The sequence below is a fragment of the Rhamphochromis longiceps genome, linkage group LG18 (genome assembly GCF_057381845.1).
Source record: "Rhamphochromis longiceps isolate RC_006_pf linkage group LG18, R_longiceps_female_GT1.1, whole genome shotgun sequence".
In the NCBI taxonomy this organism is placed as follows: domain Eukaryota; kingdom Metazoa; phylum Chordata; class Actinopteri; order Cichliformes; family Cichlidae; genus Rhamphochromis; species Rhamphochromis longiceps.
In genome coordinates this window covers 10,226,146-10,251,122 of record NC_140574.1, presented here as the reverse complement: position 1 = coordinate 10,251,122, position 24,977 = coordinate 10,226,146, and the positions used below count along the sequence as shown (strand labels likewise).

The window sequence follows — 24,977 nt, the reverse complement described above, 5'->3', positions numbered from 1 at the left end:
GCACGCTATAGTAGCCTGCGCATTCAGATCATAGAGTATTGATTGGAGTTTGCAGTGAGAGAACAAGACGGGTGACATAATAGCAGGTTTCAAGCAGCATAAATGATGTTCAGTGGTGCTCCGGCCCTAATTGATATCCCTTGTTGCCAAAATGTCAAAAAAATCTATTGCCAAGAGAAAAAATAAATTAGTAGTTTACTTATGATGCTCGGCTGCTCCAGTTCACTCAAGGAAAATCAATTCTCATCCCTAGCTGGGCTTACTGACGCATTACAGACAAATCCTCATCAAATCAAAACATGCATGGTCACTGAATATTGGCATTTGAGGCAGTGAGAAAAAAAAGATGGTGCTGCGTGCCCTGGGTTTCCGAAAATATGACAGCAATGACTCATTTCGTATTTACTTTTGCTCTGCTTGACTTTGGAGAGATCTATGTGACCTAGCTGCACAATAATTCCAAGTCAGAGTCAAAGAGCTAAATAGCCAGTGGCACATCGACTGCACCTCTGGGTAAATACTAACCCTAACTGCATTTGAATGTTTTCTATTAAACGAGGTCCATAACCCACACTGGTTAAATCAAATTCACAACATTAAAAGTTTTCCCATATTTGAAAGAAGCATATTTAGCACAAATCTCACAGATATAATACAATTAAAGGTTGGACTCCAAAGCAGAATAGGAGTGTCGGGCACAAATGTACCTACTTCTTACATGCAAATTGTGGTCTGGACTCCAGAGTGGACATGGACAACTATCACATTTGCAGTATTGGTAAATACTGCATTAGCTTTCTGCATAGAGAGGTGTATTGTAAGGCTGCAACCACACATCCCTCTCTTTACAAAATCGTCTTCTCACCTTAACTCTAAAACCAAGTTTTTTAACCACTGTTAAAGAAGTAATGACTCAAAAAGGCCCTCTGTATATAAACCACCCTGGAAGCCAATTACAAGCTTCAAACTCTTTAACTGGGATCTTTGTTGCATGTCACAAATTTCCTGCCAGCGCTTTACTGTCACTGTAAGGTAAGAAAAGATCCAAAATACTAAACATGAACTACAAGAAAAGAAACAGCCTTTTACTAAATGTGTCCACAAATTTAAGGTGTAAAACTCATGTTGAGATACCACAGACACAGAAAAAGTGTGAATAACAGTGATTGCATATTAAACAAATAAAATTTGCATGTGTTATTAACAGATTCAGCCATAATGTTAATTTCCTGTTTTGTTTTGAAGCCATTTGGATAATATGGTGAAAGTGTGGATTTGGCCAAATATCTGACTGCTGTTCTGCTCAGTTTTAACAGCATAACCAGAAAACCAAATAACACCTTTAATTTTAGACAACTGAGAAAAATTTCATCACATCTAATAAAAAAAAAACATTTAAAATATGATAATATATATAACTTTGGGATACTAATTTGACACAACCTAAAACATAATGACTTAAAACCCTTTTGTTTTTAAAAGCAGCCGATACATCCTTCCCTTGAGAAATATATAGAGAGAAATGGAAGCTTAAATCAGCATGTCAGTCATGCTGTCTTCATTCCTGCCACACATGGGCTGACTAGAAACACAGATCGGAAATCACCATGATGACATGTAAAGTAAATACACCCAAAAGGTGACAAACGTGCATTTTCTGTAGAGCAGAGCTACTCGGAGGAAAAACTCACGAAGAAATACAAGCAGCATGTCTCCTGAGAAAACTGCCAGCTGAACTTTTCAGGCAGCATTAAAGGTTTCCACACTTGTTGGTTTCTGCACCGGTGAGATTTCTTTTAGTGAATAATAGTTCTACAATCTGTTGCCGACCTCGATTACTTTGTCACAAGATTAAATGACTCTTCAGATCCTCTGGTGTTTAATTTAAAAGAAGTTCATTTACCAACCCGGCTACTTTTTCTGATGTTCAGGAACAGTGGGTTGACTCCCAGATGTGGCTGGAACATACTCACGTTGCATATTTGTCTCATTTGTACAGCCACAGCCTCATCTAAGAGCAGGTCCAATTACTCATATGTAAATCAGCCTATGACATAATCTGATGACTTAATGCTCGTTTTCTAGCAGGTAGCAGATACTGTTTTTTAAGACAGAGATGGCAGCACAAATTGGCCTGTCACTCATGGTGTCTTCAGTCCTGCCACTGACGGATTACTGTATGCACCGTCTGGACACAAGCCCAGCAGAGCTCAGGGGCCAGAGAAGTGACTGTTCTTGTTTAAAACTCGATTAAACAACCACTCAGATGCAAAATGACTGCAGATGTAAAATTGCTAGAAAGAGGTGGAATGACAAGGAAAGGATACAAAATGACTACAGATGCACAAAGTGACAACAAAAAGATTTAACGTGTCTGCTGAGAGACTAAAAATGACATCAAATATATTTAAAATGGCAATAGACCAATGCAAAAATAACTACTGAAACAAAATAACAACAGAGGTACAAAATGACTACAAAAATAGGTAAAATTACTTTAGATAGATGCAAAATGTCTATAGAGAGAGTGAGAATCAGTAAAGCAAGATGCAAACTGATTGCAGAGACACATAAAACAATGAGGGGAATTACAATGAAAAAGAATAGATACTAAATGTCTAGACAGAAGTAAATGGGCAATTATGCAAAAAATATCAAAGAGGCATAGAACAATTAAACAGGTAAAATTCTATTTCAGGGATGCAAAAATGATAGAAGACACACAAAATGACTCAAAAGTGAAAGAAAATAGCTAAAAATCAATGTAAAGCAGTGCAAAAGAGACTAAAAGATAAAATTCAGTTGAAAAAGAGGACTACTACAGAGAGATGTGAAATGATAATGAGTGGAGCCTAAATTGCACTAGAGCAATAAAAAAAATGACTACTAGTGAAGGGATGCAAAAAGCCTATATGGACACAAAATGAGCACAGATCGATGCAAAATGCGAGGGAAGTAAAGAAAAAAAGGAAATCACGGCTAAAAAAAAAGAAGTAATAAGTAATAAGAGTAATAAGGCATATGACAGTAGAGGGATACAAAATGAGAACAGCAACTCAAAGCGATTACTTAAAGAAACAGCAACTACAAATAGCCACAAATCATATTGGTGTTTTGCTCCTGCACATCTGAATGAATGATTGTGGCCAGAACGTTTCTCCAAATTTGTCATTCTTAAATCCAGCTGTTTCAGACAGTCGCGAGAGCCCACCAGCCAAACCGCCTGCATGGTAGTACGCTGTGCCTGCACGCTTACTGAAAACGCCTTCACAAGGTGAATGGGTCTGCTTTACTTGCAGAGGCTTCGCTCCCCGGTACTCTCATTGATTGTTTTCTCCTGGCTTGGTAAACAGATGGCAGTCAATACAACCCCACAATGACGTCAGAGTTCACCTAGCTGCGGGTCTCCTGGGCTTATCAATTAGAGCTTAAGAATGCAGTCGAGGATTTCATTTGTAGCCTAAGCTGTTATTAGTAACGACAGGTGGGTATTGAATGTGGCGCAACGCAGCGCCGGAGAAAATTGTGATAAATGACAGAGAGGATGCTCTCTCTCTCTCTTTCTCTCTCTCTCTAAAGACAGCTACTGGTCGTCAGGACAAGAGGAAATTTGCGTGAGTGCGGCTCAGGCTGGGAAAGATTCAGTGCCGAAAAAAGGGGTTTGGAGAAAAGTAAAACTTTCAAAAGCTTTGATGCCTACTCTGCTGGGCATTCACCACGTGTTAAAGCGAACCACGCGCCCGTTCTCTGCGTTATGAGACACGCACTCAGCCACATCTGTTTACCTTATGGTCGATGATGCTGTTGTATCCCTGGAGGATCGGGGGGTGAGGCTTGGCGACCCCGACGGAGGCTTCGGTGGGCCGCCGCAGCTGTTCATGCTGCCTGATGCGCGTGTCGTTGGCGTCTCTGGAAGCGCCGTTGAAGCTGCCGTTGTACACGAGGAACAAGCTGGCGCACAGGAGAAGCACGAGAAGCACGGCTACCCCATGGCGCTGACACAAAGACACAAGCAGATGCGGGCAAATTAGCCGAGTTCCACCAGACTGAGTTTAACCTGCACCTACGGACTTCATGCAAGATGAGCGGCAGCAGCAGGCGCTGGTTTGTCAGTAAAAGCCCAACTTCCTGTAATGCATGTCACGTGCGACCAAAAACTTAAAAACAGCTTTTATCGAACTATGATAAGGGCACAGCTAATGTTTATGACGCTGTCAGGCTGTTAATTATCTTCTTTACTTAGTTTGCATGCATTAATATTAATCATCAGGTGCGTTGAGGAGCACATGTGTACTGTAATTTACAGTAGGTGCCACACCTCAGAGGACACCAACAGCTTTTAAGTAAAAGTTCTAATAAAAAAGAAAAATAAATCACCTATGTGAATTCATGCCAATCGTACATGAACAGGATGAGCAGCTCACGGCACTTTCAATTTGTTTTCTTTTCTTTATTTCTTTAAAAAAATAGTTTAGAATTAATGCTTATCAGTTAATATTAAAGCAACACGGATATTGTTCACTTTCTACAGTGTATCCGTATTAAACGGAGACAAATCAAGCATCCAGCGCTCTGTGCTGTAGTGGAGCTTTAGTGCCAAACAGAGCGCACAGCTGGACGCCCATTGTTCTGATCCTAATCTTTTGATCCGACACTGTACGCCACAGCGGCGTTATGTCGATTATAGCGCACTTGACGGAACAATGCTGGATTTAAAAGCGAGCACAAACAGTTTGACTGCGGGGTTACATGGCAAAACCCTTTACCATAGGTGTCTTCATTTTGCGGCGCGCTGTCTTATCGCTGCGGTTCAGTGCGTAAGGCTCCACTTTCACTCATGGTCCAGCGTCATCTGCTCGCCTCCCGAATGCACTCCAGTCCGTCCGCGCTGTACCAGCCCGCCTGCCTCTGCCCGTGTGTCTTCAGACTGGAGCCCAAGCGCAATTCATACAGAGGAGACCGCGACAGATGTTCACTGTTGTACCTCTGCTGGGTCTTAATGCCCCCCGAGTTCTTTAGGAGCCGGTGAGTGGAGGCGCAGCGTTTTTAATTAAACAGACTACTGCAAAAGAGTGATAAGACCTATTTGCTAAACGTTATTTCCTGCTGAGGCATATTTGATGTAAATCTGCGCAATTAAACTAGAGTACAGTGAGCCCACTCTGTCATCTTTTGACGTCTGCTGCATTATCCATGGGATGGATTATAAAGACAAGAGAAGTTATGGCTTTACAGTGCAGACGTTATCTGGCACAACTCCCTGAATGTCTGTCACTCAGTGGTGAAACCACATGTTCATTCGTGCGCTGTGTTTATGTTCAAACTACACTGTACTCGAGTATTTCAGTTTTTAGATCTCCTCATACTTCCACTGTAGACTAGAGATTCTTTGTAGATTGTACTCCAGTCTGCAAAGAATCCCATTCATCACGTCCTTCCTTAAGAAATTAGACTCTTAAGGCGGTGTTACTTATTAAACTACTCCATCACATCCAACCATAAGCTGCACACATTACTGCACCAGCAATAGGATATGAAAAACTCAAAAAGAGCCCATTTCTATAATCGTGAAGGACACTTTTTACTTTTACCCACCATTGTTGCTGAACTGCTTTAACCTGTAAAGCTGTATTTAAGTAAATGAATCCTTCCTCTTCTCCATTCAGCGCATCAGAACACAGATTTAAAAACAGTTAAAATCTTTATTTCCTTTTCATTGTTTTTGAGTTTTCCACACTTTTTAAAAATATAATTGATTTTACTTAATTTTCTCTTATTTTTAAAATTTGTTGAAAGCTAGGTGTAAAATGCCACCACACTGAAACCAATAAATAACCTAAAACTAAATACTTTTACATCAATATCATATCAAATTGAATCTGTAGTACAGTAATCCAGTGAACTGACAACGAGCATTAATGAATGGAGCGTGTCTGCAGGAATGATACACTGTTAAAAACATAAAGAAGCAGTTGATCATCCCAGTAGAAATCTAATTCTGTTAAACTTTAGGGAAATTGGTCTGTCCTATTAGAAACCAACAAGCATCATCAATCAGTTTTACCTGCTTTGATTCAAATTAAAGTGACAACTGGACAGGTATTAGATCAAGTCTTTTGTTTGAGGAGGAACACTAGGAGCACTGCTGGATGCCTACAAAATAACCTCAGAGGCTTTAATGAGGACATGACCCCCTTAAGCAGGACCTGTGCTTACAGCCCAGCACCTTGCAGTGTGCCTGGAATTCACCAGAAAACACCAGAATGGGTGGCCTGGAGACACCATGGAAAACATTATATTACCTGCAACATCTATGAGAAGAATAGGGTAGCAGTAGTGAACCTGCCAGTCCTGTTGTTCTCTGGTGAATGCCAATTGAGCTGCACAGCGCTGGTGTATAAGCACAGGTACCACTGAAGGATATTGGGCCCTTATGGAGTTGGTTTCTAACAGTTTGGTCAGAAACATACACATAACCCACTGGAAGTAATGTTGTGAGACTTTGGCTGTATTCCTCTCATTTCCCTGCACACAAAGGAGCAGACACCGGTCCTGCTGGTGGACTCATGCATTTCCACACTCCTGCCTATTTCCCAGTATCACCTCCATGCTCTACAGACTGTGCCGGGAGAACCATATTATTCTTAGCAATTATAGATCAATTTGTTTTAAGATTCTCTGGACTCTAGGATGCCTTTGAAAACAATCAGAGGGCAAATGGTACTGTTCCTTTTGGGCACATCATAAGACCAGTAAAATAAATTGTTAACAGCTAGTTATATTTTCAGGATATACCAATAAAGTAGAGAAACAGAGAGATTCATGGACCTGCTTTGATATTTTCACACTAATATACACATAGGCAGTCATACATGCACTGCATGTCCATGCATACACACATACATATATATATATCATATCCAAAAAATATAAGTAAAATAGTAACAGCGGAAAAAAATAACTTGTGCAAACCAGATGGAAGAAACCTCCCCCCCCCATCCCCATCATTCTTTGAAACAGGAATGGAGTCAGCTCATCAGCTTCATCCATACCGCTGGTGCAGTACACTCAGAGAGGGTCAGACTTCTTTATTCAGAACCTGAGTTTTGGATCAACTGAAAGCAGCACCTTGTGCTGTCTGAGAATTTCATTTTCATTAATTATTCACAGGCCAAAGATGTTTGCTATGTCCTCATCTAGTCCAAAACTTAAAAAGTGATCAATGAAATAAAAAAAAGTTTTAAAATGTACAGTCAGCTGATGTAGTTGGACCAAAACAAATACAATGCAGTCACGTCCTACGGATGCAGTTTGAAGTCTTGCAGCATCTACTAACATTCACATTCAGACAGAAGGATAGAGTTTAAAAATATTCATGATTTAAGAGCATTTTTCACTCCGCTCAAGTCAGCAGCAGATGAGAAGATGGTATTTGAGAGATGTTTTTTCTGGAATGAAAGAATCAACTCAAGGATACGGCCTCGGATATTTCCTTTTCTTCTTATGGTCAGCATTTTGATCTGCTGAAGTGAAGATAACTTCATTAACAAAGGGCACAAAGTCACAAAAAGAAGAAGAAAGAAGCTGCTTTTTTTAAGCTGCTACACGGATCTATTTTGAGATTTAGTGCATTTTTTCTATCACATCTTTTAGAATAATGGTGAAATGTCTAAAATACACATTTATGCTTTTATTTTATCATCTATTGAACATTTATGCAACTTAGCATGTCTTATTTTCATTAACATATAATGTTGGAAAACTTACCATTTAAAAAAGGAAAAAAAAATATTAAAGACATAAAAAAAACCTACTGCATACTCTGATGATTTTTTTTTTTTAGATATAGATTATTTGCTAATTACATAAGTGTATGGATGTCATGCTACTTCTGAAAGTTAAATCAACACAAAGCAGAGATCATAATATCTGAGGTTCATCTTTAATCACTGAACATTTGAATAAGAAACAGAACAAAAGTCAGTTTAGAAAAAGAATATTGCAAATGTTAAACCATTTCTAATTCAAGTTGACAAAGAAAAAATAACAGATTTTTAAAAATAAATTCTCTGGTTGGAGCCAATTAAATTACCAGCCTAACTAGTTCTAGCTAGCACATTCCTCAAACCCTGTAAGCTGACCTCTTCTGCAGCCCTACTCAGAATCTAAAGGACACAGCCATCATTTTCAAAATAAACCTCAAGATACTTTTTGGCTTTTACTTTAGGTGCCCCATAATTTTTTGCCTTGACACCAAGACATATTCCACATTTTGTTGTTTGTGATTGTTTTGTTTATTTCCAATTGTTTACTTTGGTGTTTTGACTTTTGCTACACTTCTTTGACATTCTATTTATTTAGTTTAGTTTTTTTATGCGTGCATTAAACGTGTTATAGAAATAAAACTGAATGGGGTTAAAATGAGACAGTTGAGCCAAATGACACAGAAAAACATCTTTTGATTAGATCTTTACAAAAGTTGCCAGCAATAAACAAGGTCTCATCTTGTCGTCTGCCATTCTTTCTTCTGTGACTGCAAGTTGTTGTGTCAGATCTTGGACCGCCCTCCCTCACTTATCTGCACTCAACCCCTCCTAATCTTATTGGCATGGAGTGCTGCAAGTGCTACAGCTCAGAGGATGTTTTTATATGTGTTATATTACTGACTGGCCTCACAAGCCAAAGAAGACAAGTTTTGCTTATGTCTTGATCTTAAAAGACTAGAAGCAACAGAATTCTCAAAAGAGGTCAAAATCCAGGCAGGCAGAATATATTTTGGCAGAAAATAAAATGTAATATATATCATATGCTTGTTTTAAAAATGTCATCTGTTTATTAAAGTACTTTTTTTCTATTTCCATGCCCTCGTCATAATCCCGGGTCAATAATTTGTTTTATTCATTCTGTAGGATTATGAAATACTTATGTTCACTTTTTGAGAACCTCTGAGTTTTGTAACTTAAATTTCTAGTTTTTGGTTCTTGGTTGCGTTCATATATCTTCTCTTTTTCGTGTCTCGTCTCTGTGTTCTGTCTTCAGCGTCTCCTTTTGACGTCTGTTTTGTTCTTTGGTTTTCTCCATCTATCATGTCTCCATGTCTGATTATTCCCCAGTCCCAGCGTCAGCCTCACCTGAGTCTCTATGCGTTGCTGCCTGCTTTATTTTGTTAGTCCCCTATCGTGTTTGTGTATGTTCACTTTTGCTTCCCATGTGTCATTAGTCAGATTTAGTTCACCTCTGTTCACTTGTGTGTTCCATCTCCTGATTTCCTTATGTGTACATTTAAGCTCTAAGTTTTCTTCTGTTTGTTGTGGTGATCTCCTCTCATATTGTGTGTACTCCTGTTTGTGGGTCTGCCAAGACTAGTTTTTTAGTCATTCTGTTCCAGCTCTGCTCTGCCTTTGTTTGTTAAGTCTGCCAGCTAATAAAGTGGAGATTTCAGTTAAGTCATTGACTTAAGAGTCATTGCTTAACTGCTTAAGTTGTGTGGCGTATATACTCTGGAAAAGATGGACGTGGTCACCTTTGGTTTTTTGGACTGATCTAAAGCATGATTAGCAAGGTGTATATATATACTGTACAGGTATAAATGCACACAGACTGGTTAACCAATATCAGGTAAAACGCAACACTAGATTTTCACTCACCATAACTAGAGTATGGGCTTCCTGGAAGAGTTGTTAGTAAAAAAAACAAAGACAGGACAAATTGCAGCTGAGATTTCCAGTTCAGTGATCCAAATTAGTTGAGATGAGGCCTCGGTGAATTATTTTTTAAATTCCCCTCATGTACAGTTGTATTAAAGAGAAAGTATTGCCTACCTTTGAGGATGTTTTTGGCTCATACAGCACTTTGAAAACAGGGTTAGCCTAAGTAGATGATCTACAGGTTTTCATATTATCACACAGCATAGTCACCATTTACAATTTTACTCCACAAAATGTCCTCATGCTCGTGGTTTCCCACAGATCTCAGTCACTGGACCGATCTTGTTCAGTTTCTGTCTGGCGCCCCTTGCCCATGTAAAGTGTTCTAGCACTGTTATCCATTTACTGCCAGTTGTATAACTTAGCCAGTCTGGAAGAAAATCTGGGTTCACAGCATTTCTGCCTCACGCTATTTCTTATGTACCTGAACTCAAATAATGTTCAAGTCCTTGTTCTTGGTCCTGATCATATTTCTAACGGTGCTGCTCAGTAAGTAACTGATCCGAAGCAATCGGAGTTTTACATCTTTGATTAACATCTCAGTTTTAACCAGCATTTCACAAGTGCCTTTTGACTCGATATAACATTGCCATGCTCCTCTGTAGCTGAACACATTAAAATCTATCATTTCCTCATATTATTACAACTTGTTATGCATATATCTTAGTGATGTATATGTTTGGCACTTAATCCACTTTTTGGTCACTGTTTTGAAGCACCTTTTAACTCTGCCTTAGAAAACGTTAGGGACATAAAGGTTATTATTATTAAATTATTAAATGTTTGGCCTCAGAGGTTGTCACTTCCATAAAAAACCAGCGGTGTGGCTTTGGCATAAAACAACTCAATTACAATTCATGACTCAGCATAAATTACATCTTTGTTTACTGGAATAAAGGAAGATGTCAACCAGAGCAACAGAGTGGCTGAATAATGTTTTTGTAATATGTTTTGAGCAGCAAAATAGTTCAATGGCACAGATGAAGCAGACATGTAAGGTTTTAGTAACACGGGCAGCACTTGTTGGCTCATTTTGTTTATAGTTTTAATCTTTGCTCAGGTAAAAAATATATATATGCAGATTATAACCAGCTTTAAGCAGCTTTCCAGCAATTCCATTCTGCACGAAGCACCACATATGACAATATGACAGCATTAAATATAGAGAGGAGTGGCTGCATGTTTCACCCCCATTTGCTAGTGATTGTGTATAATCTGCTTATGAAAAAAAGATCCCCAAGGGAGACGCAAGAGAGACTTCCCAGAAGCAATAACTCACATCAGTGTTGCCATCTGAGTCACTGGGGGAAAATGTGCAATAAAACAGCGAAAGGTTGGAAGGCTGAACAATAACAACAATAACAAAAACAGCATATGAGAACAGGACTTTCACAGAAAGTCTGTTTTCGAAGAGTGCACCGATTGCTGCGTGGTTAGAGGGCATGCATATCTCTGAGCTTTAGCGGGGATATTTGGGGAAACGTGGGCAATTTGGCAAATCGACAAAGCATTCTCAGGAGCACAAATTATTTACTCCGCGGCTGTTTTTCCACTGCTGCTGCTGATGTCGTGAATTTTAAAATCCAATCATATTTGTGACGTAAAACTGTAACGCCCCATAACAATGTCCACAGACATTTGACTTCAACTTCCAGGGGATTAAAAGACAACACGGTCTGATTTTTTGTGCTCATATTCCCTCTTGGGAAACCAGACAAAAGTGTTACAAAAGTCTACACAAGCACGTAGAAGCAAGCAGGACGTCTGTGCAACACCTTCACTTTAATTCCCCCCCGAGTCGGGTTTTATCTACAGTCCCGAGAGGAGAGTGATGCCTCAAACTGAAAGCTGGAAAATAATGAAAATTTGCAGCATAATATGAACACGAGGAAGCTTTGCTCAATCCATCTTTACAGAGATGGATTTAATGAATTCTTCTGTATCTTCATTATTAGTGCAGCCTATTGCGGCATTTAATACTTCTCCAAAGGATTTAAATGAACGGATTTATTTTTGTGGAAATGCCACGACCAGGATTACTACAGCTTGGATGTTATGCTGGTGCTTTTACATTATACATGAATCTGTTGTAAGATAAAAGGATCAAACCTCCACTGTGAGTTTGTAGAAACTGTTATAAAGCCAGAAACAGAGAAGTCAGTTGTTGCAGCTGCTCTCGTTAAAGTAGTAACTGGTTTTTCCCCCCTGCGTGCTATAAAAAGTCTGGTTTCTGTGAACTCTAACTGTGCTCTCTTTTAAAACAAGTTCCACTGAGTATTCATGAGGGGCCAGTGCAGATCTCTGCTGTGTGGGCGCTTTGGCTCTATATACTCTTACCATCACCATCAGACCATGAGAAGCCATACAAATTTAAAATGTAATCACCACCGCAAGCAATCTAGCATGCCAGCAGCAGCTGGAGCATGTTGATCGACTGCAATGATCCCTGGAGTACTGAGGTTATGACGCTGCAAAATCTGATTGTCAGGGCCAGCACGATGATGATGATGATGATGATGGTAGTTGTAATGCTGCTGAGTATGCGGACAATGAAGGATGCTGATTGGCAGGTGTTTGCCTTCTTCAATGTGCGGGCATGCTCAGTCGCCTAGTTATTACTTGCCATAGGCCATGCCATGTCTGATTGTCTGTGGCCCACATCTGCACTATATTTCTCCCTTTTATGTTGTCTCTAATCCGATGCAGATCTGAATCCCGCCTCTGATTTATGAGTGAAAGCTGCTCCCCACGGTGCTGCAGGAGGGGGACTTTGACAAGAGAATCATACTGGCTTTTTGTCCTTTCCATAATTAGAGAGTACATCCAATTCACCCCATTCATTACCCTTGGGCCCAGTGACAAATGATGAGCAGGCGTGTTTTAATGCAGGCACACTGCCCCATTTGGGGCGAATGAGCAACAGTGCATACAAGAGCGGGAGAGATGGGAGATGCATTCACAAGGTACTTATCATATCACACTAAAAATAGGGAATTCTTATTTTCATCCAACATCCCACTGAGATAATAGCTGCATGTTTGACCAGGAGAATAAAGACACAGGGAGGATTTAAAGGACTACATGAATTGCTTTGAATGTTTTTTCACATTTGCTATAAATAACATGCATTCTGTCGTGACTTTAAAAGACTCTCCTCGCTAGATCTGAGCAGAACCTTCAAAAATGCTGTGATGGGGATTCAGCTGATCTTGGATGATGTGACTTGTTATACTGCTGAACTGCATTATGCTGTTGGTGGGTGTTTTTGTTTTCAATGCATTTTTTCCCACACCGTTTTTATTCTACAGAATAAAAAAGGTGTGGGAAAAATGCATGTAATAATATGTATAAGCATGTGCTAAATAATTGGATTGTTGAATCAACATTATTATTATTATCCTTAAAGAATATTTTCATCTTCTTTTTAACTATTATATCCCTTTTGCTTTGGGATTATGTGTAGTTCTCTTTAAAAACTGAGGTAACTGGACAAGTGGAGGACAAAAGAAGAAGTAGCAGGCCCAAAAAACAATTTACAGTGGAAGAACAGTATCTGAAAGTCACATCCATCAAAATATAAATAAATAAAAATCAATAAATCTCTGACAGACCTGACCTGACCTGAGAGATGACTCTGGAACCTTCAGTTGATCCATCTACTGTTCGCTGAAGCCTCATCAGAAATGGTCTCCGTGGAAGGCCGGCTGTCAGGCGGCCATTCATAAGGAAAGGAAACAAGCTGAGGTATGCCAAAGTATACAAGGACTGATAACTCCAAATTTTTTGTTTCAAATCCTGGTCAGAGGATTTCAAAAGAGAGATACTACTGTTGGGGTGCCTGAGTCATTGACCCAGAGTTTTGAGTTTTCATTATTATTGTACTTTGATTTTTGCCTTTATTTATCATTTCTAGTCTTTTGGTTTCTTTGTCAGAGTTGCGCTTCTGGGTTCTGTTCTGTGTTCCATAGTGTTCCCCCGACTACGGGCGCATTTTTCATGGGACTCGTTTAGCTCTCCAGCCACCTGCCTCGCCTGGTCCAGTCCGGTCCACGTCCGGTACCTCAACATCGCCAGCCACCTTCCAGGCTGCTGACTGGACTTCATTGGCGTTGTGGGCGGCCTCCTAAACTGGATCGCCGTCGTTGCTTTTCGCGCGGCCGGCGCTGTACAGTGCAGCGAGGAATGCCCAGACCTCTACATTGGAGAGACCAAACAGCCACTTCACAAGTGCATGGCACAACATAGAAGAGCCACCTCCACGGGACAAGACTCAGCAGTCCATCTGCATCTAAAAGATAAAGGACACTCTTTCGAAGATGCCAACGTTCACATTTTGGACAGAGAGGACAGATGGTTTGAAAGAGGAGTGAAAGAAGCCATCTATGTCCACTGTGAGCGACCATCTTTGAACAGAGACGGTGGTTTACGACACCAACTGTCTGCCATCTATAATCCAGTTTTGAGTTCCCTTGGCTCATGTGATTAGGTAGAGGATCATCAGGGGTCCTTTGTCCCTCTTTGGGGGGAAACTCCCACTGGCTTTAAATCTGGGACTCTCCACCTTTTGACCTTAGAACTGAAGAAGCTTCTCGGATGAGAGGTGAAACGTCTTCAAGCAACTCAAAGAAGTCCAGACGCTTTTCTTTCTAAGCTCCTTAGACTATGATGACCTGGATGACTGAGAATCTTCACAGACAACAAGAAAGCTACTCTAAGAGAGTTCAGGTTGTTTTGAAGAAGACAAGTGGTCAGACCAAATATGGACTTTCGAATTTGTCGGACAAACGTTGTTTTTGCCTCATACACTAGTTTTGTATGTTTGCATACGTTTAAGTAAATCGCTGCACCTATTTCTGATTTTCCTCACTATATATAGATATAGATAGATAGATCTATCTTTACATGATAGGTGGCTCAAGACTCCCCCCCCCCCCCCCCCCCCATACTGTAAGGGAGAATTCCAATACTGTAGGTCCCATGTGTACAGAAGAGCCAACTGCAGCTTCTCTCTGCATTAAATTGCATTTCTTGCAGCTCATAATTTTGGGATTTTTCCAATTGCACCATTTTAATTTTGTGTCACTGCTCTTGGTCCCATATTCCAGGTGGCCAAATGAAAGCCAATAATCTAAATCTGAACTTTGAATAAAACTGCATTGTAATTACACATGTTACCCCCTCAGCTCTGTCTTTCAGATACACAATATTCAGTATCACTCCTGGTTACACTCACTTACCTGCCAATAACAGCAAAACTGAAATTATTTTATTTAGTCCATCAAACTCTACAATGCTTTATTCTAAAACACTTGGTGCTTCATCCACATGTGTCCAAACTGTAGAAATCCTTCTGTTTTCATGGTTTTATTGAAGTCAGCAATGTCTTTGAAAACCATTGCTAAGTTAAAGCCAGTTTAAAGCCAGTTTAAAAGCCCTCGATGGATCAGTTGCACAATATATCACAGATAATTTAACTCCATATTTTGCCTCCAGGTCACAGAGGTCACCCTGCCAAAGACTTCTCTCAGTGGCCCCCCTTCTTGCCGAAAAGCTAAAGGCAAACTGGCTCTGCTGTTATTGCCCCCAGGCTCTGGAACAGTCTGCCATTCAATGTAAAAACCTGACAACTGACATACCCTTCCCCCCCCCCACTTGCTGTTAGTCAAGTCTGTGTCTCGTGATTTTCAATGTGAGCATTTTATTAGTTTTTCCCCCCTAAATGTTTAGAAAAAAAAATCCATTTATGTATGCTTTTATTTTTAATTCCTTTTTCAGGTTTATCCAAGTATTTCTCTTATTCAGTTACATTTTTATAATGATTTTCTTTGTTTGGTTTACAGTTTTATTATGTTGGCATGAGTTTTACGTTTTGACACCAGGTTTTCAGAAACCTCAGTGTGTGTGAGGGTTGTTTTTTTTGGTTTTTTTAAATGTGCTATATGCTGTAAATACAATTGACTTGAAGTTTGGAGGGAACATATTTACTAATTATGGAACCCAGCCATTGTTAAAAGGATTTAGGTCTACTAATTATGTTTATGGTTATATGTAAAATTGCTTTTCATACTGTGGCACAATATTTAAAAAAAGTCCCTCAGAAATGGTTACCAGTCATGTGAAGCACACCTTATATCATAACCAATGTGCAGGCTGGACTCAAGTCATTTTAAGTGAGTTTATTTACGGTGAACTATTTACAAGCTCTTGAGGCGAGTCAAATCCAGTTAGTCAAGGTGTGAGCTCTCTCTCTCACTCTCACTGAGTTAGTTCTTATCAGAACAAGTGTTGTGCTTCTTTTTCTCTTATATTTATTCCTTTTTGTTGTCATAGCCTCCCTACACATCCTCGGTGCAGCTCAACCAACTGCCAGGAGTTCAGTCACAGATTTACAGACGCTGGCTGATGTTGCTGACAACTACTAGCCTCAAGCAGAAGTGAAGGGTGGGCGAGAGAGGAACAACACTGTCACAAGTTTTGTGACTCCTATAACTGTTATTATTATTTTTTTCATATGCAGACTTTGACATGTAAATCGGAAAGCTACTACAAGTAAATGACCGAAACGTTGCCAAAAACCTGATCAGCTGAAACTTAAACAGTTTGACCCCTTTCATTTTTGCATGAATGGGGGTCTAGCTCTTTCTGTAACAAACACTTTGTTAACATGATAATGATAGCTGACAGGCCATTAGGAGGGAAATTAATGAATTATATTACCAGATGGGCCAAAAAATGAAGCCCATTCATGATGGCATGCAGGTAAATTAGAAAAGAGATTTCCAGGACTGAATTTAATTAAATAACGTCAATCATTAGGGCCATTCAAATGAAAATAAAGACCAAATAATACTTAATCCTACCCCTTTACCCAGTAAACTGCTGTCATTACATGACAATCTGTTCACTTTGTGTGTATTTACAGTTGGTGTAGCTAGGCCAGGACATCGTCCACTGGGGGATTGTTTGTTTTCCATATTTGTTGACTGTGGAAACATCAAGAATAGGGTGATGGGTGTCCTTTGCTCTGAGCTAGCCTTTAATTAAATTGCTCCCTCAGGCATGATGGAAGAGGGAATCTAGTTTCAGGGGTGACTGGGCCACGGATGAAGACCTGGTGCTTTGTACAGGTCTGGCTTTGTTGTGTGCCTCTATTGGAGGGGAGACGAGCAGACAAGCACTCACAGTATAACTTCACCAACAATTAAAGCAACGTCCTGGTGATGAATCAGGAGATATTTTTACTCTTTTATCCTCGCAAGGAAATTTGTTTTGTTGTTAGGTAAAGAACTTATGTAATCGATCTGTGTCTGTGTGTGTGTCTGTGTGTGCCAACATCCAACTAATGAGTGAAAGTAAAAAGGCAATGAATCTTAAATAAATGACAGAGGCACGCAGTGCGTAAAAGTTACCAACACTTTGCAGAGGTTCAAACCTCTCCTAGCATCAACATCAGCTGTGTGCTGGGAGCTTCGTGGCATGCGTTTCCATGGCTGAGAAGCATCTGGAGCTATAATGTTTAGGTTGCTCAGTACTGTTTTTCATATCTTCTGCTTTCTGCTCATCCTTTTAGGGCTAGTCAGAGCAAATCATTTGCTTCCATCTCAATTTATCCCTAGCCTCCTGTTTTGTTACACTAATAGTCTGCATGTCCTCCTCTACTATATCCACAAACCTTCTCTGTGGTCTTCCTGTTTGTTTTTTAGTATTTACATATGCATTGTACTCCACAATTTCATCTCAAGACGTAGCTTCTGGATTTGCGAACAGACATATAAACTACAGATACAATTTTGCGATTCCTATGTTGTAGCTATATTGTGATTGCATTGTCAAATGTTATAATATTAGACTATGTACATGCCTCTTATAGACATGCCGATGTCTATAAGAGATGAATTGTGTTGGTATTTGTATCTCAGTAAAATTGGACATATCAATTGTAAGGTTTCCTTTTAAAAAAATTCTTCTTTCTGTCACAATGGCAATAAAGTTTCACAAAGTCGACCCACGTTCAGATAAGAACTGAAACAGAAGAGGGGATAGCACTCTGGAAACTCAGGAAGCTGGACTGTATGAGGGCGATAGGGTAGCCAGGTGTCCCACTTTTATATTAACTTTGTTCAAGTTTCACATGTTGAGACACGTGTTATGACAATTTTCCATATTTTGATTTCTCAAAACATGAGTTTCACATTGAAATGTGGCTCTGAAAGATTTGTTATAACAGAGATGAATTCCTGATCAAACTAAAGCATGATTGGTAGACATAAAAGCAGCTAAAGCAGCTAATGATTTGGAGAGTTGTCACAATTTATTTTAAATGAAACATAAAAGTGTGTCCAAGGACTTTTGCATAAGACCACTAAAACAAACTTTACTGTTCATTTCTACTTATTGCGTTAACTTAGTGAGGACATGAGGGAAATTGCTTTCAAATAAAGCACATTTATCCTTCATATGATGAATACCTGATGTGTAAGATTAGCTCTCAGCATTAGTATTGTGTTCCACACAAACATACAGACAGGGAGACTAACCAAGCACACGTGAACCCAGGTAACAAAGCAGGTTAGTGAAAGCCACCCAAGAAAATAACCTTCAAAATATAACAGAAATAAATTGAAAGCAAGACAAAGAATGAAGTTCCAGAGAAAACAGGACACGGGAGGAACTGAAGAATGAAATAATGATGAGGAAAATAATATTTGTTAAAGCTATGGATTTTGTATTATTCTATATCTCTTACCAAATGAGTTTTGCATTTATGTATTGTCTATTTTAAGCATACAAATTCGGGCTATTAATGCTTGACAACAATTCCTTTTATGTAAAGGTAAAAGTCTTAATATGAAACAAACTGTGTTGGGAAAGTACACAGGCCCTAACTTGTGATGTAAAGGCTGGGAAACCTTTCTTATCATCACCCACAATGATTGTTCCTTTTCTGTTCTATGGATTTTTTTTTTCTGTTTTGCTGCTTGGGCAGCTTTTATTTTATTAAAAAAAAAAAAAAAAGCCTCTTGCAACTACTTTTATTGCATATTTCAGCTCTAGTGCACAATGAATTTTAACCCAATTCAGCTAAAGAACAGCAGTTTTCCCCTCTCTGTTACACCAAATCTCGGTGTAATGCAACCCTTCTGAAAACGTTGCTGCCCTCACTGCCATTAATGTGTCCATCCACCTTCCAGCTAATGGAAATTTACATTTGGTGCACCTAAGTGCCTTTTTCAAAGTGCCACTCTAATGTGCCATTTTCAGCCCCCTCCATTTGAATCTTTATTGAAAGTTGTGCTGAAATTCCAAGAAAATTCATGGTTAGGAGGAAGATTACAGTTTGTGTCCAAGATAATTTCGACACTCAGCGACTCTCTCGCCATCCTAATTTCCCTGTGGACATAGCAACCTACCATCCAAGTGACTGGAGGCCAGAATCCCATAAATGAAGGCGTCTTTTCTCCATTCTAGTTCCACTCCCTGGTAATAACTGGCTGAGATACAGGCCAGGAGTCTATCTCCCTCTTTGGCTGGTTTGGCTGAATGAGTAATGGCTAATTAACTGTCTGAATATGATTGTTTATCTGACTTTATGATCTGACTGTGTGCCAGTTTGTCTGCCTCTCTGCCTGAGTGTCGTCTATGAGTCTGTCTGCAGTCAGGCCAGTCCACTCCTGACAATAGTGCAAATGTACCAGATGCTCTGCTGTAAGGTCTGTGCCTCAGTGCTGGCATTGTGCCACCGCTCCTGCTTCACTAGGCTAATGTAAATGCACTGTCTCATCATCTGGGCCCATAGGGAGGCACACTTGTCTGCCCCGACATGCTCGCTTTCGTGGGGGGAAGCAAGTGGGCCAGATGCTAGCGAATGACAAGGGAGCCATTGGAGGTCAGGAGTGAAGGACTGCAAAACATCGAGGCTGAAATCATTTATAATGCTGTCAGTGAGTGCAAAAGCCATGGCAGTGCCCCCTTTTAAATGGCTGTTACTCTTTAACAAATATAACAGTGCTAAATATGTCACTTGAGCCTTTGCACTTTGGTAACTAACGGGCAAAAAGAGCTTTTTAGTGTAGTTTGTTTTTCATGACACACGCCCTGTCATATCAGACTGAGTGGAGCTTTCCTCATGGCAAATTTCATCCTCTGGACTTATTCAACTACGGGTAATATAATAATGGCACTGTAAATACTTAGGTTAGGACTGTTATATATCCAGACTTTCCTCTGTAAAGTCCTCAAGGGTGCACTTGCTCAAATTATAATTCTTTTTTCTCACTTACACTTCTAGAAATCACTAATTAGTGGAAATCAAGGTAACTATGCAGAAAAAGCTAAAGGCACACGTTGGCAGCAATTTGTCTAGATTTTGAGGTGAAGTAGCAGGAGATGGCATATGTGCAGTTTGAGCTTAGATTCTACGGTTCAGTGTTTCCTTTACATCATTATGACAAGTTTCATTTTGTAGCCGGTTCTCTCTGTGCCTGGTGGGTTTTCTCTCGGTACTGCAGATGTCTCCCAGAGTTCAAGCTCAAATATACACCAAAATAACAGGTAACATTCAATTCTGCATCCTTTTAAAAATGTTTTTTTGTACTGTTCCACTAACGTACACAGAAATTGTGACCAGAGGTTCAGGAATGGTCTCTGTGAGGTACAAACCATGGGGGTATAAATAAGAGTGTTTTAGAGAAGTGCGCCCCAGTGACAAGCTATTGTACCTGTAGTGGAGTCTGGTTTGAATCAGAAAGATTTGGAGACTTCTGCTTCCACTGTGATGCAAATCTAACTGTAATTTCATACATATATATTTACTTTTCCAACACAAAAAACTATAATGCAACATGACACAAAGCTTCCAGCTTGCGACAAAGCCAAACAACCTAACAGTGGTTAATTTTAATAAAATATGTTACAGGAGCAACATAGTTTACCTTCAAATAAATAATGAGATAGAACTAAATTTTAAAGACAAATGCCAATCGTCATTTAACCTTAAAATCTACACCCTAAAAAAACAAAAAAACAACAGCAGTTTTGTGATCAAGTTACCAAAACCAACAGTTTTAAAAGGACCAAGTCCTTTAAATGCTAAAAACTTATAAAGTGGAAGTAATATTACGAAACAATGCACAATGCAAACTGCTGTTTTCCATTTTCATACTGCAAGTGTTTATGACCATGATTACAACCATGGGTTGCAATAATGGGTTCAGTGGCAACTCTGGAGCAGCAGAAACAAGTTTGACCTTTGAAGTGGATGTGGTGAACTCGCTAGCAGCAGCTGCTCATTTACTTGTTGAGTTTTTGGCCACCTGGTGAAGATCTAATATCCGCGCTCATTTAGCTCTGGTTTTGGGTTCTGCCAACACCTGTGGAAAATATCTGTCTCTTCCACGGCTAAATTTTCTGTGTTCATCGTTGAGTTGCTATCTGTGTCTCTCTGCTGTTTGTTGCTTTGCCGGTACACCGAGTGAAGTTTTATTTTTGCAGAATTAAGCTGCCTGTTGTGGAAAAACCACAATGAGAACACGTATTAAAAAAAAACACAATTTAAAAAGCTATGACACATTTGAAACCTTCCCTAAATCTAACCAACTTTTTCTTTTTTAATGCCAAACCCAATTTAACTGCAGGGCTGACACATTATAAACCTAATTTATTTTCCCAAATATAATTTGTAACCACTTCAGAAATCTCTGTGTATTAAATTATTGAATAATTTTTGGTCTACCAGATTAAAGAAAGATGTCAGAGTGCTCTGTAACTACTATGTAAGTGCAGGGAATTTAACATTTAATTTCACCTATTTAGAAAATCAAGCTGCTGATGGCGTTATGGTGTGGGAGATATTTTCTTGGCACGTGTTAGTACCAAATGAGCTTTGTTTAAACACCACAGCCTTGCTGAGTATTGTCGCTAGCCATGTCCTTTGTGACCACAGTGTACCCATGATCTGATTGCTGCTTCCAGCAGGATAACACACCATGTCACAAAGCTCAAATCATCTCAAAAGAATTTCTTGAACATGACAATGAATTCATTGTATTCAAATGGTCTCCACAGTCACCAGATCTGAAGCAACTGTGTATATATATATAAGTCATGTAGTCCCTGTAGAGCTGCAGTCAAAGAATGACCTATTTACCTCTCCTATACATGTAGCTCTCCATCGCACTCCATATCTGCAACAGCAGAGGTAGCAAGTGAGAAAATCTATTCCCTAATTTGGATGAATCACCACTTAAAACACGACTTTAAACTTCTTACTTGCCCTAACAAAGAAAAGCAGCTCACTGACAATCATTCTGAAAGCACAGATGAGACTTTTTAAACAAGATATCATGTTTTTTGCAGGATCATAGTGCAGATGTACCAGCTTGTCATGAATGTTTGCATGGCTGCACTGAGCACTGGGGCAGATAGACAACCTAGCTGTTGAAGAGCTATGAATCCTTTCCTCGTCCTGCTGTCTTTTTTTCTTTTGTGGAAATATTCTTGTGCGATACGCGATTGGTTTGGACATATCTTATTTTCAGGAGGCTTTTGAAAGCTCCTCTGTCTCTGTTGTGCGAGAATTCCCAGCGAGATCAGTGCTGCCTCTGAGGTTTGGACAGACAAGCAAACCGCTCAACATACACGGTGGGTTTCTGAAGCAGGCATGATAAGTGTGCTCACATCGTGTTTGGTTAGAAGGAGAACAACAAGTGTGTGTGTGGCTGTTCTGCTTTACTTTGCTTCAGGGTAAAAAAAAAAAGAAAAGAAAAAAAAAGCTGCTGCTGGTAGTATATATCCAACAGAGTAGGGATTCATCAAACTGTCAATGTATTCCAAAATTTTACTAAGTTGGGTTAGCACAGTTGGTGAAATCTTTCATGTCTTCAGCTGCTTGCCACGGCTGCAAATACGCTGTGAACATCTCCTCTCACTGCTTGTAAAATCGTCGCTCAGATGATGGGAGGCAGCTCTTCTCTGCAATTTCACATCCATGACCGACTGCAGTCAAATGGCTGGCAAAGCTGGTTTGTGAAATTCGAACATTTCCATTGAATATATAGTGTGAGTCATTTTTTTAAAAACATCTTTGAGATTCAGGGTGCACAAGTCATGCAATGGCAGGTGAGATTTGTTCGCTTATCATTGCCTACGGGCTTCAAAATGATGAGGACAGGTCAGTGAGCAAGCGTACTACCTACGGATCTGTGTACATGTGAAGCATTTCAGATTCTTAAATATTCCACCTTTTTGGTGATCTTTTCTCCTCCCTGTTGTTATGTGCTCCTCATAGCCTTCTTATAATATACAGAACAGCACTGCACACTTAACTACCACCTAAAACTGTTTGCACAGCATCTTTTTGTCCTTCTGTTTAGTATGTAAATTTATGTTGTTTACCTCAGGCTCTTTACTTTTTGTGTGTTTGTCATATTATTGCACTAGTGGTCTTGCTAAAACAATTAAAACTAAGTGTGCAGGAAACTTATTTCAAGCTCAGCTGATGCAATTGTCCATCCATCCATTTTCTGCCATTTATTCAGATCCGGGTCATTGGTCGTTACCCAGTACTCCCTCACCATCCATGTCCTCCAGCTTTTTCAGGGGGACACTGAGGTGTTCCCAAATCCACTGAGACATAATCTCTGCAGCGCATCCCAGGTTCACAGAGCGGTCACTTCTGTGTAGGACACTCCCAAAATACCTCATCTAGGAGGAGTCTGAGTCAGATGTCTCAACCACCTCATTCAGCAACTTTTGATGATACAGTATAATCTACGGTTTACATGCCAGTAAATTTAAGATGTTTTCAGACATTAAATCTGGAAATTGTCCAGGACCTCCATCCTGTGCCATGTGATAGTCGACAGAATCAAGAACTGGCAGGATAAAGTTTAAGACTGCAGTGAATGCACGGAAGATGCTCAAAATAACTGCTTGATAAGTCCTCCATTTATATCAAATGATATCAATCAAACGAATATAGCTTTTAGGCAGACTGCTCCGTCAGCTGGAGATATCACTAAGTAGTTATGAACTCATTTAATCAGGGTGGTACTGCATTGCTAAAAAGATGTATAGAAGGAGAGTTTCACTTTGGAACAGCAACAAAAGTCAACATAAGGATGCTGGAAAGATGGTGGAAGAAATCAGATGATTTACAGCCAAAGGGGTTGGCTTCATTCCCACGTGGGGCTGTTATTTATTTATTTATTTATTTATTTATTCCACATTTCTTTTATTGTTGGACTCAGATCATTTTTCTTGCTGTTCAGCTTTGGTCTCACTTGCTGCTTGGTTAGTTTTTGGCAGTAAAATTATTTGGTTACAAAAGAAGAACAACCCTCTTTTTCATAATGAAACCAAATGTTAAAAAGCTAATTTTTTTTTAATTTACATAGCTTTTACTTTTCATACTTTTATACCAGTAAAGAAAAATTTAAGATAACACACATCTGGTCTTGTAGTAGATACACTGGGGCACATACTTGTGATAACAGGAATTACACGGGGAGGAAGCTGTTACCTATACAACAATAGGTATAATATAATAACAATAGATATAGCAATTACAGCTACCTATGCACTTGCTGTTGAGGGAAAGGGAAGCAGCAGTTTTCAACTTAAAAGCAAGATGATGTCCATAGTTGATGGAAACACAAATAAAAGAGGAGGACCCATGAAGAGTTTCTATAAGCTATGCTGAATGCTTAAATAGGCAGCTGAAAAAAAGGATCACTGTTAGATAGAAGTGGAAGCAGGAATTTAATCAATCAAAACGAATATAGATAGTGAAGTGAGAAAAAACATTATTTCTTTCTGAAATATAATGGAATCAAATGTACCTTGAAATTGTAGTACATGTTGTACTTCAGTAAACGGTTACCACCTACTGGGTTTAGTGGAGCTACTCGGTAGCCAACAGCAGAACACTGTGGGTGTGCTGGGAGGCTCCCAGGGGAGACTGTATGAATGTGAAGCAGGGTGTTCGGGGGAGAAGCGTTTATTTCCAGGAAGCGTTCTCAGTCAATAAGAGCTCCCCTTGATCCTCATGCACCTTGAAAGCAGCTGACGCCTCCCAGCAGTAGATTTGACAGAGCAGTCAATCAAGTCTGTCGGCTGTCACACACACCAGGGCGTCATCTGCATAAAACTGAGAAATGGAAACATGGAAAATGAATAAAGAAAACCTGTGGCTCGTGTATTTGCTGAAATATAAATAGGCATCTGAGGTTGGTGTGATTGATTGAGATGAGCAAAGGGAGGATTTCCAGGGAG

The 24,977-nt window shown here is 39.6% G+C and overlaps 1 protein-coding gene across 3 annotated transcripts in view; it reads right to left on the bottom strand.

Annotated features, from left to right (window-relative positions):
- st6galnac5a (ST6 (alpha-N-acetyl-neuraminyl-2,3-beta-galactosyl-1,3)-N-acetylgalactosaminide alpha-2,6-sialyltransferase 5a) overlaps window positions 1-4,944 on the bottom strand; it is a 71,251-nt gene extending 66,307 nt beyond the window's left edge. For 2 of the 3 annotated variants that reach the window (XR_014908476.1, XM_085389315.1), the window contains exons 1-2: window positions 4,767-4,944; window positions 3,786-3,995 (exon numbers count right to left, since the gene is read on the bottom strand). Coding sequence is in view for 2 of the 3 variants with exons in the window: in XM_085389315.1 (XP_085245441.1) it covers window positions 3,786-3,995; window positions 4,767-4,781 (225 nt within the window). In the remaining variant the exon portion in view is untranslated. The remainder of the gene's footprint in view (window positions 1-3,785; window positions 3,996-4,766) is intronic. The other variant, XM_085389314.1, reaches the window with a different exon arrangement.
- Between the last annotated feature and the right edge of the window lie 20,033 nt (window positions 4,945-24,977).